Genomic DNA, 16,807 nt, shown 5'->3' with positions numbered 1-16,807 from the left:
AATAAAGTTGATTAGAGCAGGACTCACAAGTCACCTGATTTGGCTAATGTGGACTAGGACATCCGTAAACTTCGTGTCAATCTTTTCAGAAGCCTTTCGAACGGAGTGTAAAACTCGGAAAGATGAGCAAGTAAAACGAAGAAACGAACAGAACGTACTCTGATGGTTATAAGTTTGGTTCGTCTCTTTGATTTCCTGCTTGGCTTTAGAGACAAAACCTACTTCTATTGGTGGAATTTTATTCTCGCCATAAATGTCTCTTATACGACTTCTCCCCGTGAATGGAAGCTGTTGTCATTGTTGCTGCTCACAGCCGGAGAGTAGGTCGCGCAAAGTCGACATCATCCGTCACTCCGGGAATGTCTATACCAACGACAATCTCGGCCAAAGAGATTGTTGTGCATCTCGCAACGGCGATTCACGAGGAGTAGTAAGTAAGAAAGAGGTAGAAGCCAGAAGTCAGAGACAAGCGACAGTCGGTGCTGGATGGTGCTGGAAGCAGAGGCAGAGCGAACCAAAGGTTAGAACTCCGTCAGGGGCGTAAGGGAAGAAGCATAGAGTATAAGCAGTTTAGTTGTGTTGGATGGTGAAACGGTCGATAGGCGCACCTGTATACCAAGAGGCAGCCGATTGCGAATGTGTGGCGGGATCGTGACGTAAGTTGCAACTTCAATTGAACTACAAATAAATGAGAATATTATCATGTCTGGGAGAGAAGCATAAGATTCTTAATTATCAACATTGTAGCCAAAGCCCGATAGTTCTGCTTCGGCTTTATCGTTATTGGTTCGCAACTCTATAGACTGTGAAAAAGCTATGTGATAAAATGGCTTACACTGTATTGAACAATCCGCTTGCACTTCGAATCGTCATTCCTTTCTCCGGATGGCACTCGACACTCGAGATTGCCAGCGGGAAGGACCGGAATGGCGCTTCATCAGGAGTAGATTTTTCACATTTGCTTATTCTAAATTATCGAATATTGACGTAGTCGTGTCTTTTGGCACGTGGCATCAAACTAATAAAGAGATAATTAAATGGCTGGATTTTCGGGGAGAGTCGGTAGCCTATCAGTGACGACTACTTAAAGTACGACTGGAGAACTCTATTTAGATAAGAAGAAGCATAATAACGAGTAGTTATCAAAGAGTCAAAGATTGATTTACAATGTACAATATGCTGTTAAACTGTGTTGAATTGTTTGCACTTGTATGATGCGGTTATCGTTGTTGTTTGCCAGACTGGCTGCTGGGACGCTTTTGAAGACTTGCAATTGGGGGGTAATGTCGTCAAGAGCACATCCGATAATTAGAACAGTATTTGTCTAACAATTCGAACATATAGTTCGTCGTTCGCATTTGTTCGGCCGTACCGGGTGGTCTGACGTTGAAAAACTAGAAGCAACGTTTATCTGTCCTACTACAAATGAGATAGCGCAGCATGCTAAATATTGTGTTAGCAGTCATATTATATACATAGTACAGTTACTGCTGTAATCAGCAGGCCCTTCAAGAGCTTTCAGGCCGACTCATCATCCTTAGTTCCGCGCTTCTCGCTAATGCGAGCTAAGAATCATTTGTCTAGATAATTGGTCTCTTCTGGTTACCTACACTTTCTGCACTTTTCAAAAAGTATAGGTAACGAAAACAGACCCAATAAGAAGGAATGATAGAGGATCCGAGTGATCACGTCGAACTTCTAGTGCCTGATAGGTGACAATAGATGGAGGATATCGCCGCGTTGAAATTATCAGGGTTATCGATGACTTATTCTCTATCTCCTCCGCGCGCACCTACCATAAGATTAACAAGGGTGATTGAATTCTTATTTTTAATCGATGAAAATCGAATGGAGTGGTGGACTATTCTCATTGGTCGGCATGTTTCTCTCCAGAATCACTGTTAGGCTTCGCAGTCGCTGATTATTGAAAAGTCAGAGTCAGAGGCTAAGACAGAGACAGGATAATAGTAATAGAAGCGGGTGGGGGTTAAGGGCAGCTGGGACTGGAGTATTTGGTTACCGTAACTTCCGAGTGCCGCGAAAAAGAAGAAAAGTGAGAGAGCATCAGAGGGTTTTCGCGATGATAAACTCAATCCGTATAGAGTGGTAGCGGTGCAAGGCAGGAGTAACCAGCCGATAAGTCGCGTAGTCGTTCGCCGCATTCATATATATATATCATATACACATATAGTTGAGTTGGGGTTAGTGCTCTCTCTCGAAGCTTTCAGGCTTCCCGAGGATAGAAACTGGTCAATCGGGAACGTGGCCATGTTATATAAGCTAAACACACACACGGCAGGCGGTCACAACACATTATCGAACCGACAGATCCGTCCAGCACGTTGAGCGCGCCTTGATCACCGATCGTCTCACTTTCAGCTGATCCTCTTTCACGTTCTCTTGAGTCGAGAGGTCTTCATATTCGTCCTCGGAATCATGAGAAGCTGACGCCGCGGTCGACACCTCTCATCAGCCGGCGATGTCTTCTGCGCCCTTGAATAAGTTGCAGCTCTTGTGGGACCACTTCATACACGCGGAACCCCAAAGTTATGAGGTACGTACTCTCTGACAATGAGTTCTTCTCATTCTTCCGAATCTTTTAGTAAGACGATAAGAAAAGGATCCAGACTGCACTCGCTCTGCCTTGTGACTAATGGATTTCAAGAGGCAGATTTCGGAGATTCGAGCATTCGCAGCGTAATATCACAGAATCCCCGGAGAAGGTGCCGACAATCAGATGCAAAGGCTGTGGCGACTATAGAAAAGGGAACGTTATGCTCGTAACGGAGCGGCATACATCATGGATCTTTCCATGCTGATTCACGTGTTTATGCAATTATGCGTGCGATACCATATTGAACAGCGCGCAGGGCTTTTCTTTATTGGCTTACCGGTCCTGAGAATCACGCAATGCAAACAAGGTCTACTGAGTCCGTACTTGTTCTATAGGCGCGACACTACTATGCTGATAATGCACATACGTCTACAGTCTCTCGTCCCGCATAGAGACAACAAGTTTTCTCGGAATGCTTACGAGATTTTCCAGTGGGCATATGGACGTACGCACGATCGTAGATACGCATACTTTAAATAGTTGCATTTTCTATATGTTATCGCCATTACAATTTTAGACATCACTGGAGAATACAACGTTATCGTTCGTAAACGCTGATTCCTTTGATTTTACTTTCAGAAATCATCCTGGCTAGATCTATTCCTTGCAGAGTTACTTGCGCAAGTGAACGAGGGCCGAGATATAAAGGAGGTTCTTTCATTCTGGTAAGTCAACCTTAAGACTTCAATAACAAAAATATTCTATTTCATTTTCTTCTTTTTTTTGGTGTCAAATTTTCACGAGCTGCACCTCGCATCTGGTCCGTAAGATTTCGTCTGATTGTACGTGACTCACATTTGTTGACATTTGCATGCATGGTCACTCCACGTACGATTTGATTGCTTTGAGTGGATTGTTAGTCAGTGTATACAGAAGCACAACTCTATATAAATTTAAAAAAAAAAAGTCTTCCGCTGAGATACTCGAGTTTGCTTGCCGTGACGAAGAAAGTACATCTGAAGTAGCTATGAGAAATTGAACGCACACCTCAGAACGTTATCGGCAACCAGTTTGTTGGAAATTTTCCAGAAATCAAACATCGGAGAATTTTTTTGCAGCTCGGTCGGTGGTGGCGGCGTCTCAACTCTCGTCGCTTGTGAACTACTTTCCGACGTTCATAATCTCTGTGCTGAAAGAATCGACGGTGGAGAACTTGTAGGTCTACGGAAGTATCTTATCCAGGGTCGAGGATGGCGATGCCTCGCGGTTCTGCATCTCCTGGGTGTACGTGGACTTTCCTGTGGACGAGAATTGGTCGCACTTCTCGTCGCGCTTTATCCAGTCGCCTTTCAAGAAGGCGCTGAGGCTGTACCCCATAATCCATACATAAAGTTCCACTGTAACGACGACACCGTCGATACCGTTGATATAATTGCTCACACCAAGAAGAAGAATGCTAAAAATAGAAGCAACAACGACGCCGCCATTTCTCAACGCAAGTTTATCAGGAGGCACAGTGTCGGGACGAAGACGCTTCTTCAGAAGCAGAAAACCGAGGCGAAGAACTCGGCGGAAAACGCAAGTAGCGAATCCGAGCTCCTGACTGATGGTATCGATCAGGCAAGATCATTGACACTAAAGATACGGCTTAATCCAATGGATTTCGAATACTTCACCTCGGTGGTGAGAAGCGACGAAGAGCAGAAATGGGACGCGTCCCTATATCAACTTCCTACTCGGCCAGCCCGGAAGAAGCCACTGGACTTCATCGACGCACGAACGAAGGCAGTGCTCGAGCACAAGATCAGCCACTTTGAGACTAGTCTTCTCATCGTGCAGCTGCTACAAGGATTGCGAGACTACGATACGCCTGCTGAGCAAACGCCAGCGGTGCAAGTACTGAAATTCGCACTGGACACGCTCTGGGCTCTGCAGTTTGGAATCGACGGCGCCAGCCTCACGGGTACAGAGTGTGCCACGCTCAAGGCAGCAGCTGCTAGACTCATGATCACTGCGCTGGAAAGAGTGCTGAGAGCGGACGAACCCACCACGGCCGTAATTCACAACGGATTGCTGCCTATGACACTGAGATTGCTGGAAGATGCCTGCAGCAAACCGGTATCGGTATTGACACCCGAGGAAGGATCATTGCTGCAGGAATTTATTTTTGCCACCATCTACGGAATCATCACATTCCTCTATTGTCTATTGCATCAGCGTGGTACTACCGAGAAGCTAAAAGACTTTCTTGAGCTGTTCCAGCTCTTCACGGAGAGTCAGGATGGCAGACTCGTAGAGAGAACGATCTTGGCCATCGTAGATTCGCCGAGTATAGATCAGCCGAGGTCCGTAACTCGGGCCAGAAAAGTCATTGACATGATAGGCGCTCTGATAAGCGCGCTCAAGCGAGTCCGCCAGGAGCTATGTCATATGGGCCAGTGTCGCAAAGTGAAGCATAAGTCCTGCGTGGATAAGGCCGAGACTCACCATCACTTTGACATTTTGGGAGTCGCGTACTCCCAACCGGTCGTGGGTACCATAACTAAACAAGTTTGTTGTATTTCATCTCTTTTTATGACTTTAACAATCCTGCTGAAGGAATCACACTCCTTCATTGCTGATCTGCAAGTGCGTTTGCTCAAAGTTATGACAGCTGCTGGTGCGTGCTGCTGCTTCCCACCGAAAATCCTGGTGTCGAATATCATTATGTTTCTCAAGAAACGGAACTCGTACACTTACGCGCCAGCCGTCGCTCTTTTGGAACGGATTCTATTCAAGGAATTCGGTGCATATCCTGGTCCTGATATCTGCAACACATGCAACAAATCTCCGAATTACTCCTGGGATTTTTTAGGACTTTATAACGAGTTACTCACGCCGGACGACCCTAAGATGTGCTATGTGATAATGGCACATTTATTTAAAGTTACGCCAAACTCTAGCTTCTCCGTGAGACAAGAATTTCTCTTCAAAGTCTTCTATCCGACGTTTATCAACGCAAAGAATGTTTATTTAACGGACAGTGAAAATTTCGTGGCGAAATTTCTCATGCAATCCTGTCTCTCTGTCATCTCCAGCTTGATAGCGAATGCGCCAATGTGCGAGCGATTCACAGAGAAGAATGGAGTCAGCGACGCTCTGGACCTGCTGCCAGAACCAGCATTTACGAGAACTGTCTACGCTTTATTAGAGGTGACAGTGATTATGGAGATTTGGAAGACTTGCTGCGAGGATCCTGCGGATGACCAGAAAGTAGAAACTCCAGCACTCACGTCTCTCCTTAACTTGCTTGAGAAGGAGACGCTAACTCTGCTCGATGTCCTGGGACAACGCAAAGAGGAACAAGTGCAAATCGAAGATTCAATGGAACAAAATTTAAAGCAGAAAAACAAAGTAGGAGACGGTGATAGTCTTCATAAACATAATGATACTCAAACTGAAGCTACAACGAATAAGACTGATTCAAAAACTGATAGTGATGTTTCGTCCGAGCTTAACGAAAGATCAACTTTTCCCAAAGATGACTCGTTGCTACATATGGATGATTTACTGAAGAGCAGCTTGCAGCAAGCGAGCGCGGCGTGGAGAGCCGCAGCAGGAGTCTCCTTGTGCAGTCCGAAGTTTCGTTTGGAATTGTCGAAACACTCGGTGTCTGAGAAGTCTGTGCAACTATTTAAGTTGCTGGCAATTTGCGTCGCCTCGGATCGAATAAACGGTAAAGCAAGAAATACTAGACTTTACGGTCATAATAACTCCAGTGATAATGTAGTGAATATGTCTCTTTGGATTTCTTCAGATTCGAGTAAATGTGTCCACCGTCTGATCGAAGCCCTCGTAACGTGTTGCCTGACATCATCATTGTGTAAGTGTCTCCCCACTTTGCACACACCCCACAGAGCTGATCTGAATCTGAGTTACAGCATAATTTGAATAGCTTAAGATATTGCGATATTCTGCTAATCCGCATGCACCTGCGGATTAGAAGACGCAGAAGCGTGCTGTCGGATCTGACGTGAAAAACAGTTCGAAGAAAATTCTCGTTGATTGAATACCGTACCGAGAAAAGTATTTCTCTAGGGAAAATTATAAAATAGCAAAAATGGTTTGTGGTGCAGGTGGATGCGAGGTGGTCACAGAGCTGGGGAAAGTTCTAATGGATGCTGGAATAAGATTGGGCCGTGGACTAGCGATACTTGTAGAAGCTCTACTGCGAGTTTCAATGGTGCGACCGAGTTCAGAGCAAACTGTACCACAGCAATCACGACCAAGAGTATGTACCGTGAACTTTGATATAGGGAGAAGGCAGAAGGGAGAGCTGTCATGCGGCAAAACAGATATTTTCTGCATTACAGCTGTCAACTATGGCCTTAGATACGTTTCCGGATTGTGGCGGCGAGGACAGCAGCACTGGGGAATATGTGACAGCCGATGACGGATACGAGGCCGATGTTGAAATTCCTGGAAGAAGTCCTTACAGTGGCATTCCGAAAAAAGTGAATCCGTTTGGTCCCGTGGTCGAACCGAGAGGACACGCCAATGCACATCCTGCCTTGTGTTCCTTGGCCGTTGATCTTCTGATACATTTTGGCGAACAGTGAGTAATTTTGCAATTTCGCGATACGCCCAGTAGATTCAATTTTTCAAATATTTATCCTTCTTAGAGGCTTGGATGGCGAACGTAGTAATATCGTTACCGGTGGATTGAGACGGGTCGCTGTCACCTGCAGGGAGAGTGCATCCAGTTGCGCGGCACTCGCTGGCTCAGGAGCGATAACAAGAATACTGAACGGTTTTAAGGAAACCCTGATCAGCACAGATCCTCAATATCAAGGTGCTTTAATCATTAAAAGGTGGATTATCGAGACTTATGGATTGCTGACATCTAAAGAATTTCTGTTTAGATTTACAGCACGCCGTTCTCGAAGTTTTCACTCTACTAGCGACTCAGTCTATCTCACCAACGGAATTGGTCTCCTATTTGTCGTTATTCAAAGTCTCCGCACCGCCACTGCAATCACTTCTGGAACCACTTTACCGCCTAGTGATGACTGCCAAACCGCAGCCAAATTTTATTTTATCGTTCCCTGTACTATCGGACGTGCAGACGATGGTGAAGATACAGAACGAGGAATACAAGAATTTGGAGAAGGTGGAAAATTTAGTGAACAACTTCAGAAAGCGACATCTCACATCCGGAATATGCAGTCCGTGGTCAGTACATGCTACGTGTCTACCAGTTGGACCGGAGCTGGCTTGGCCTGTTTGGCTCCATGGCTGTTCAGCCTCTATGTGGCTCCGAGTCGAAAGAGGACTTTCAATAGGAAGTAGAGGACATGTCACCACGAAGTCTCCTTTGCTCGATTCCGGAAGTGAGAGTCTTTCCGATTGGGGCCTTCTCTCTGACAATTGGAGTCGCGAAGGTTTGTCTTTATAGACTCGAGTCATTCAATAACCAAATATGGACGCATGTTGAATTCCCGCTTCGATATGGCAGTTGTTGCAGGTTCAGCGTCCCCGCCGACGCCGACGTCTATTATTCATTTAATGTCTGTTGGCTTTGAATCCCTTGTACTGGAAAGTTGGCTCGATCTTCGATCAGGTAATGTTATCCAGGCAGGAACGTTATTTCAATTTGTTGTCAAATGAGTCAATTAAAGGAACAAATTTTCTATACAGATAAATTGATTTTACGCCTGACACGTCCGGATGACAAGACGAATCGTACAATCTCGGAAACCTCGATAGGTGGCATGTTTCCTTCGGGACGCTGGCACCATTTAGCACTGAACTTCAAGGATACCGTACTGAATAAACGTAGTGCCGTCGTGGATGTGGTTCTGTGGATTGACGGTTGGCGGGAAGCACATGCCCAGCTACCTTTCGACGGCCTTCTGGTCAGGAAACCAGGCACTACCTGCATCCTTCTAGGACAGATCGGCCCGTGTGGAATTGGCGCTTGGTACCTCGGAAACTTAATGCTCTTTAGGTGTCCAGTCTTTACCAAAGAACGGGCTCTTTATCTAGCTAGCCTTGGCCCGAATCACACGAATCTCGCTGAATGCATCTTGAATACTGCTAAACCAGACTTTGCACCGCTCATTGCATCTGGTGCACTCAATGGCGTTCGAGAATTGAAATTCGGTTAGTATCATTATTATTGGAATATTTTCATCTTTGCATAATCCATGTATGCTGACTATCTTTACAGAAGGAGGTAAGTTCGATACCAACCGAAGAAAGTCTTATGGTGGAACTTACTTAAGGCACGCAGTCGAGACCAAGGTGTCCGATATTAGAATAGACTGGGATACTGTTATGGATGCTACCAATTCGCACTTGGGAGAACTGCAAGATAATTTACTGCTCAGCTATGAAGCGCAAAATCCAAACATCGTCCATCTATATCCACAAGCTGTGGCGAATCCTGGTGGTGCGCAGTAAACATTCTCGTCAACGGAAAAGGCAACTTGTCTAATTTCCAATTAATTCGTTTTATTTCTCCAGCCGTGGTGCGAAACTTATTTCCCGGCCAACCTGGATTCAGGGTAGTCTCTGCGCCAGAGCACAGAGTGTCCCAACAGCCTCCCTTATCTGTACCGCCAATCTTATCAACGCGATTGGAGTATCAGCAGTACAGAGGCCTTGTACCTGCAGCAAGCTTGGTTGGCGGAATACCAGTGTTCCTCTATTTATTCGCAAGGGTACGAATGCTTTAATCAAGATATAATAACATTTTTCTCCATAAGGATGATTCACTTTTTCATTTAGGTCGTAGAATTGAATTCTACCGAGGAGGAACAATCATTGGCACTGTCAATAGTGCTACACTTGGCACGCACTGATTCAGAACTTTTGAATCAATATCGATCAGAAGGTGGACCATCCTTGCTTTTGCGTGTCTTAGAGTCACCGCGATGTCACGCTGGTCGCCATATTCTCAAAGCCATACTAGATGCTGCTTGCGACAGTTCCATTTTAATTAAGGACATCAGTAGCGGAAATCATTCGATATCACAGAATTGTGAGGCTGTCATTACGGATCCAGAACTTATCAAAGGTGCTCTAGGAGCGTGGAGAACATGGGCTAAGTCTGACACGCTGCACTTACTTCTGCAGGCCTTATTATTGTTACTGAGAGATCAGCACTCACAGAGAGAGTTTAATGCTTCCCAACTGAATAGAGTTGGAATCGTCGATACTATTTTAGCTCTCTGTAAGGAACATTTTATGTACGAGGATCTTGGCGCGTCATTAGATCCAACCACCGGCAGTGCCGTTGTAGAATTGATACGAGCATTAATGGGTGCTCCACCGGAATTCGCACATTTAGTCGCCATCACCGATTATCTGGTATTGGTTCACCAGGCCTCTGAGACCTATGTCACTCACGTGAGGCATAATATTTACTTCCTTTTGCCACCGTTAGAACAAAAGAAATCCAGCACAAAAGCTAATTGCGCAACGACTGGAACTTCTTCTGACGATTCCATTGGAACTTTGGACACGAGAAAATTGAGCAAAGCCATAGCCAATGTTCAGGTGAGCTAGTAAGGTCTTGCTGATTAGGAAGTCTGGCATTTGAATTGTAAATAATTGTTATCGCTTGGAATATAGATACAAAAAGGTAGAGCGTCGAGAAGAAGAGAACGTCGGAATGGTCCATCGAGAGAGACTAGTGCTGGAGAAGATTCAGGCATTGCAGCTAGCGATGGATCGAATCATCAGGTCTCAGTACGATTTGCCATATCTTTATTAAATTTGTCTTACATTCGTTTAATCGATGCCATTTCGGTTTAGGAAAAACAGAATGCATGGACGGATGAAAGACGAGCATGTCAAGGATTGGTATGCGAGGGATTACTCTTACTCCTAAGAGATGCTCTCAGAGTGTTACCAGACAGCCAAGTTGGTTCGGTACTGAAACATGTTCTGAGAGCCGAATTGCTACTTGTCTTAGCCAACAATCCAGATGCCAGGGTCCGCACTGCACTCGTAAAAGTCGTACAGACATATCTCCAGCGTGCCAGCGACGAAGAAGTCAATAAATTCATAAAACAAAAGTATTTCCTGCATCTGGCTAATCAGATATCTTTGTACTCTGGAAGTGAACCATTGGTAGTAGCCCTAGAAAATTTAGCTCTACGCGGTTCAACACTAGCAGCCATGTCACCATTGCTGGCCATGATCCCGAAAGCAGCGGCGACAGATCCCAACGTAGCAAGGCCAATGGTTTCCTTCGTGACTGACATGATAAGCAAGGTAAAACGATAAAACATTTATGATTGGAACGGTAACATCAGCGGTCTGTAATTCCCTCAGAATCCAAGTGCCCTAAGAATGCTCCTGGAGCAAGGATTGGCAGAGTCTTTGGCTCGAGCCTTGATTGGTGCTGCTCATAAGAACAATTTAGCATCCCTCTTTCGTGACATTCACGTACTACTCGTCGCAATCGCAACAAAACTGCTTGAATCTCCAGGAAATCATCAATTGCAAGCAGTAAAGGATCTTCATTTGATTTTGAATCATGTAGAATTAAGAGAACGCTCACAGTGTGGAGCAACGACTAATTGCGTCACGGTAGTGCGAGATGCTCAAGTGGCTTTATTTGATGGAGAATTAGATGCGCTTACCGCAAGAGTTTCTACACATCACGGATTCAGATTACGCAGTACAGCTTCATATCTGGCCTCTGCAACTTACTTGACATCAGGTAGTGACATTCCAAATATTAGAAACAATTAGAAGCGCATTATTTTTAAATGATATTTCCCTAGTGCTAACAACCTCCAGCGAACAGAGTGATCATGGTTCCCGTTCCTCGAGTTATGGAAGCTTACAAGGTGCACCAAATTCTATGACAAAGGAACCTGGAAAAGGGGAGCTGAATGAACGATTTCGGACTATTCTAATTCGCGCAGTGGAGTTCATCACGACGGCAAATCAGTCGCCATCGGCCAACGAGTTGGAATTGACCAGGCGACTATTTGCCACGTTGTTGCATGGACTGGCGGCGCCTTTGGAAAGAAAGAGTCAATGGGGTGGATCGTGGTCCTCAAGGCCAGCACTGAGGAAAAACACGGCGAGAATCATGGTGTGGCTTCTGGGTCCACACCAAAGTAATAATACTAGGGTGTACGCGGTTAGATCTCTTATGGAAGAACCGAGAGTTCGAGACATTTTGACTTCGCTCTTGGCAGTCCACCCTCACGTGGAACAGAAATTCACAGTTTTCCTCTGGGAGTTACTCCAAAGGCGAGACGAATTGCCCAGCGCTGACGCCAGAGTATGTGCGGAATTAAAGGAGGCTTTAAGTGTCTGGGGATTGGCCAAAGGTATGGATCAGGCGACTCCTGGATTGTGGGGTGAAGAATTGGCACTTCTTCGAAGGGAACTGATGAGGGACCGTGATATTTGGATTGAGAATAATCTACCCGCAATATATCGGTACGCATTTTGGAATATATTATTGTAAAGTGTATCGAGAAGCAATTATTGTTTTTTTTCTGCAACAGAATTGGCAACAAATTCGATGCACTGGCCAAACAGCTTACTGAAAGTGCGATGACCATAACTAGGAGCGTAGTGGATGAACAGAATCGTGAGCGTAAAGTTTTAATGGAACGCTTAAAACACTCGAGAGCGATGGAAGCCCAGGCTATGGCCAGATGGAGAGATCTAGCCAGACGTCTTACGCACGAGAGGGCCCCATGGCACTTTCCGGAAAGTTATCCCCGCAGCTGGGAGCTAGACCCCACCGAAGGTCCCGCTAGGGTCAGGATAAGAATGCAGAGATGTCACTTAAAGATAGACAAGAGATTCTTTTTGAATGAGCATCGAAACAAGCTGGACGCAGTGAACGTCGAAGCACCGCTCTCCTATCTATTCACGACAGATCGACAAGACGCGAATGCAACAGCCTTAATCGAGAGACTTCACACTACCGAGAGGATTCGCAAAATGTCACAGGCAAGGGTTGTTACGCCTGGTGCAGAATTGCCTGGGGAGGTGCTCATAGGGGAGACTTGTCTTTACTTCGTTCCTGACAAGCCTGACATGCCTTTGTATACGGATGTGAGTAAACTTTCCTATATTCGCAATTGGTGCGGGCACTGTTCTCATAAAGAATGGTTCAATTCCACTTTGCTTCAGATTGCTCTTGGTGGATTGGATCTCGCCATGGTTGGTGGAACTGCCTGGCGTCTTGAGGACATCCGAGAATTGCACAGGAGAAGATACCAGCTGCAAGAAAGAGCCATTGAAATATTTATAGTAACGGGAAGAACGTATTTGCTAGCTTTCAATTCTTCAAAAGTACGTGGTGGATACAGTTAAGTAGAACTAAAACGACAATTACATTTCGTAATTATTTTTAGGAAAGAGACGAGTTTGCCACAGAGTTGTCGGCTTGTAATTTGCCAAGACGAATTCCAGGAGATGATCTTGGCGAAGCGCTCGCGTTATGGCGCGGTGGTACATTGACCAACTGGGAATACATCACATGTCTAAATAAATTAGCCGGCCGGTCTTACAACGATCTCATGCAATATCCAGTGTTTCCATTTGTCTTGGCTGATTACGTCAGTGAGAAAATGGATTTAGACAATCCAAAGATTTATCGGTAAGCTGCGATAAAATCGACTTTGCAATTAGTCTGACATGGGGATATATTATAATTCAAGAATAATCATTCTACTCTAGCAATTTCAAACGTCCCATGGCAGTACAGGATAAGAAGAACGAACAGCATTACATTTACAATTATAACGTAAGTTATCCTTAATTAATGATCCTTATAAAATTTTAAGTAATTTTGTATATAATTTCTTTCCAGTATCTGAAACAAGCTCTGGCGGAGGGCTTGAATTTAATCGCGCTGAATCAGGAACCCTTCCATTATGGATCCCATTACAGTAATTCAGGAACGGTATTGCATTTTCTTGTGCGACTTCCGCCATTCACAAGCATGTTCCTGTGTTACCAAGGTTGGATCAATATATTATTTAAAGTCACAGTTATGAGTTACATACGACTGATACATGGCGCATCTTGTGCAGATGATAACTTCGACATGCCTGATCGAACGTTTCATGCGCTGGCCACAACCTGGAGATTGACGAGCTGCGACTCTACGACTGATGTCAAGGAACTTATACCGGAATTTTTCTATTTGCCCGAATTCCTAATGAATTCCGAAGGATTCAATTTCGGGGTGCGACAAGACGGCAATCCAGTAGGGGACGTAGAATTGCCGGCGTGGTGCGGCGGTGACGCACGTCTATTCATTCTTGCACACAGGGCTGCTCTTGAGGCAGAGATTGTCAGGGAAGTTCTGCCTTATTGGATCGACCTCGTTTTCGGATTTAGGCAAACTGGAAGGCCAGCGGTAGAGGCGATAAATGTTTTTCATCCAGCGGTAAGCAAAACTTACAATTCTTCGTCGTTATCTTCAGGCAGTATTCTATATTCACCAAGCTATGTTTATTACTTCTAGACGTATTATGGCTTCAACGTCGAACAAATAGCAGATCCTTTGGAAAGACAAGCATGGGAAACTATGGTGCGAACATATGGTCAAACGCCAGCTCAATTATTCAGGGCAGCACATCCATTGCCAATTCAAAACCTTAGTGTAACGATGTCGTCGAGTACTGTACCGCAGGTTATTGAGGGTGTGGACGGTATTAGATGGGGTATTTACGTCGGAGCACCTGGAAACGAACCAGTTCTGTGTTGGAAAAATAAACACAGAGCACCATTGGCTTCTCTCATTCCCCTGACCACGGGCGATGTTTTTGGATTGCCAATTAACACGACTTTACTGTTGGGCTACAGTAAGGAAAAAGGTACTGAGGAATCATTTAGCTTTCAGCTTCGTCCATAAGAATGGACTGTGATACTTGGTTGGCTCTAGGTGCAAGCATGCTCAGTGGCACTTCCGTTTTGGGGGCTGCTCTTGCTTCCTGGAGAGGTACAGATGGAATCGCCAGAATGAAATCGAAGAAGGAACAACCGCCCCGACCATTAGTTAAATCTTCTGGGCTGGATCCAGTAAGTTGATATTGAAGTATAGTCAATTTCGCAAATAGGATTACCAATATAATTTCTTTCAGATTACGATATTAGGATCTGCTCCGGACTGCGGGCAATTATGGATTGGGCATTTGTCCGGTAGAATCACCGTTCATAGTTACAACGTTGTGACTGCTGGAAAAATTGAATTCTCCTCTGCACCAGCATCCGTCCTCTTGGGTCATAGAAGTTCCGTGATTGTGATCGCGTTATCGAGAGCATTTAGCATTGCCGTATCCGGTGATAGCGAGGGTGTCATTGTTATTTGGGATTTGAACAGGTAAGACTTTATGGAAGTTTATTCGGTACAACGGTAGAAGCTGTTCAGTTATTCTAATTTGCTTTCCTTTTCTTCTCAGTTTGTCATATGTCAGAGCCATAGTTTGCGATCAGGCACATTCGACAAGTCTTCTGTGCATCAGCGAAACTCTTGGTGATATAGCAATAACGTATGCAATGCCAAATGGAAACGAGGAGAACAATCCTGACAATAGATCTGAACTGAAAGTATACACTATAAATGCTAGGCCAGTGGGTACTGTTTCATCCAGAAGACGGATAACAGCGTTGTGTTACAGCAATGCTCCAGAGGGCATATCCGTCAATGTCATTGCTACAGGATTGGACAATGGAGTCATACGGTTTGTAACTCTAATATAGTGTTTTAATTCAGCGTACTATTTATAATGAGGGATGTTATTTAATTGTTTAGGTTATGGAGCAGCTGGGATTTGAAATTAGTGAGAGAAATTGTTAATGGCAGTAAAGGTTGTGGTGCAATAATAGCTGTGGCTTGGGCGCTCGATCAACATCATTTGTATGCGGCTACCGAAGACTCTACTGTACTTATTTGGGAAGGAACTAAACGTTTAAGCAACGGAACACCGAAATTTGTTAATTTAACGTCTCTCTAACGCAAAGCAGAGAGCAATCTCGAAGCCGAATCGAACAAAGCTAAACTCCTGTAAATAGGATACATTATAATATATGAAAGCGAGGATGCCGAGGAAATTTGTATAATTATCAACTGCAAAAAGTAGGAACTACCCATTACTTATACATTTTTTAAATGAAGTATTGAAATCCAATATCTGAACTAAGATAGACAAAACACTCAAGTATTATTTTTTTCTTCTGTCAACCAAATAATACTCGTGATATTTGTAATGATATTGTAACAGCAATTTTTTATACTTCATTATATTATCTTATAACAATTACATAGCAATATAATAATAATTACTTTTTTTATTGTTACATATATTTATGTTTCAACTTTATTATATGTGTAATATGATAATTATATTTTCTAAAGAATAAGTTAAATTTCATTTAGACATGGTTCTGCAATTTCAAAGAGAGGGTAATATTTACCAGTTCTTTTTGCTACCTGTTCAGCTGTATCGCCACTAGAATTTATAGGATTTGGGTCAGTATCTGGATGAAGGAGAAGAAGTTGAAGCGCAGGAGAATTATGTGAGCTGGCAGACACTAAATGCAATGGTGTTTGATTCCCTTTAGTTTTGGCATTAACATCTGCTCCATTGGCAATAAGAATCATAGCACAATTAACATTGTTCCAGCAGCAAGCGGAGTGCAAAGGCTGCCAACCATCCATGGTTTGTGCATCTATGTTTGCTCCATTTTGAAGTAGTAATTCCACCATGTCAACATGATTCCCATAGCAGGCTCTGTGAAGCGGTGTATATCCATCCTTATCAACACAATGCAGCAGTGCAGGATTTTTGTTCAAGAGTTTCTTCGCATGATCCAGTTTCCCTTCTTCGGCAGCACTTAACATTGCCATCTCGTCCGGTTCTATAGTTAAAAAGTATAATGTTCCAGTTTCCCATAAAACCAGAAGATAGGACAAATCAACTTCAGCAAGTCCTAACCTTTCGCATTACGCTCGGCTTCGATTCCATCGTCGTCGTCCTCCCAGGCACTAACTTGCATGCGTTCCGTACGAGGTGTGCTGAGAATCTTGTCGCGGATCGCCTCAAGATTCATCAACTCATCGTTCTCTTCGTCCGAGGACATTTTCACAAAATTTCGTTTAAAACAAAATCAACATACATTATTCTCTTTCTTATTTATTCTTCCGATGTAGATGGCGCGTGCTGGATAGTCTGCGCACAGGGAGGACTACTCTATACTCACGATTACAACTTGAATAGCGCTACT

At 44.3% G+C, this 16,807-nt stretch overlaps 2 protein-coding genes across 7 annotated transcripts; one reads left to right on the top strand and one right to left on the bottom strand.

Moving 5' to 3' along the window:
• Nucleotides 1–386: 386 nt before the first annotated feature.
• LOC107266033 (lysosomal-trafficking regulator) lies at nucleotides 387–15,886 on the top strand. Of its 6 annotated transcripts, none has more exons than XM_015736102.2 (29): nucleotides 387–520; nucleotides 2,380–2,554; nucleotides 3,194–3,279; nucleotides 3,673–6,269; nucleotides 6,351–6,416; nucleotides 6,670–6,824; nucleotides 6,907–7,148; nucleotides 7,216–7,385; nucleotides 7,456–7,974; nucleotides 8,049–8,153; nucleotides 8,231–8,695; nucleotides 8,763–8,984; nucleotides 9,059–9,255; nucleotides 9,323–10,093; nucleotides 10,169–10,279; nucleotides 10,361–10,813; nucleotides 10,874–11,264; nucleotides 11,329–11,998; nucleotides 12,067–12,625; nucleotides 12,704–12,865; nucleotides 12,928–13,172; nucleotides 13,253–13,319; nucleotides 13,386–13,536; nucleotides 13,609–13,967; nucleotides 14,046–14,397; nucleotides 14,466–14,602; nucleotides 14,665–14,903; nucleotides 14,983–15,264; nucleotides 15,336–15,886. In XM_015736102.2, the coding sequence occupies exons 2-29, from the start codon at nucleotides 2,480–2,482 to the stop codon at nucleotides 15,535–15,537; spliced, it is 10,050 nt and encodes a 3,349-aa protein (XP_015591588.1). In that variant the 5' UTR covers nucleotides 387–520; nucleotides 2,380–2,479; the 3' UTR covers nucleotides 15,538–15,886. The 6 variants fall into 6 exon arrangements, with proteins under 6 accessions (XP_015591588.1, XP_015591585.1, XP_024939057.1 ...); XM_015736099.2 differs by having other exon boundaries at nucleotides 10,169–10,285; nucleotides 10,352–10,813; XM_025083289.1 differs by having other exon boundaries at nucleotides 10,352–10,813; nucleotides 12,067–12,865.
• LOC107266038 (ankyrin repeat domain-containing protein 49) lies at nucleotides 15,808–16,716 on the bottom strand. Its single transcript, XM_015736113.2, has 2 exons — nucleotides 16,519–16,716; nucleotides 15,808–16,441 (listed from the first exon to the last, which is right to left on the bottom strand). Exons 1-2 carry the CDS (start codon nucleotides 16,661–16,663, stop codon nucleotides 15,945–15,947), a joined length of 642 nt encoding a protein of 213 aa, XP_015591599.1. The 5' UTR covers nucleotides 16,664–16,716; the 3' UTR covers nucleotides 15,808–15,944.
• Nucleotides 16,717–16,807: the final 91 nt, after the last annotated feature.

The sequence above is a fragment of the Cephus cinctus genome, unplaced genomic scaffold, assembly GCF_000341935.2.
Source record: "Cephus cinctus unplaced genomic scaffold, Ccin1 Ccin1_scaffold0280, whole genome shotgun sequence".
NCBI classification, from domain to species: Eukaryota; Metazoa; Arthropoda; class Insecta; order Hymenoptera; family Cephidae; genus Cephus; species Cephus cinctus.
This window is presented reverse-complemented; position numbering and strand designations above follow the sequence as displayed.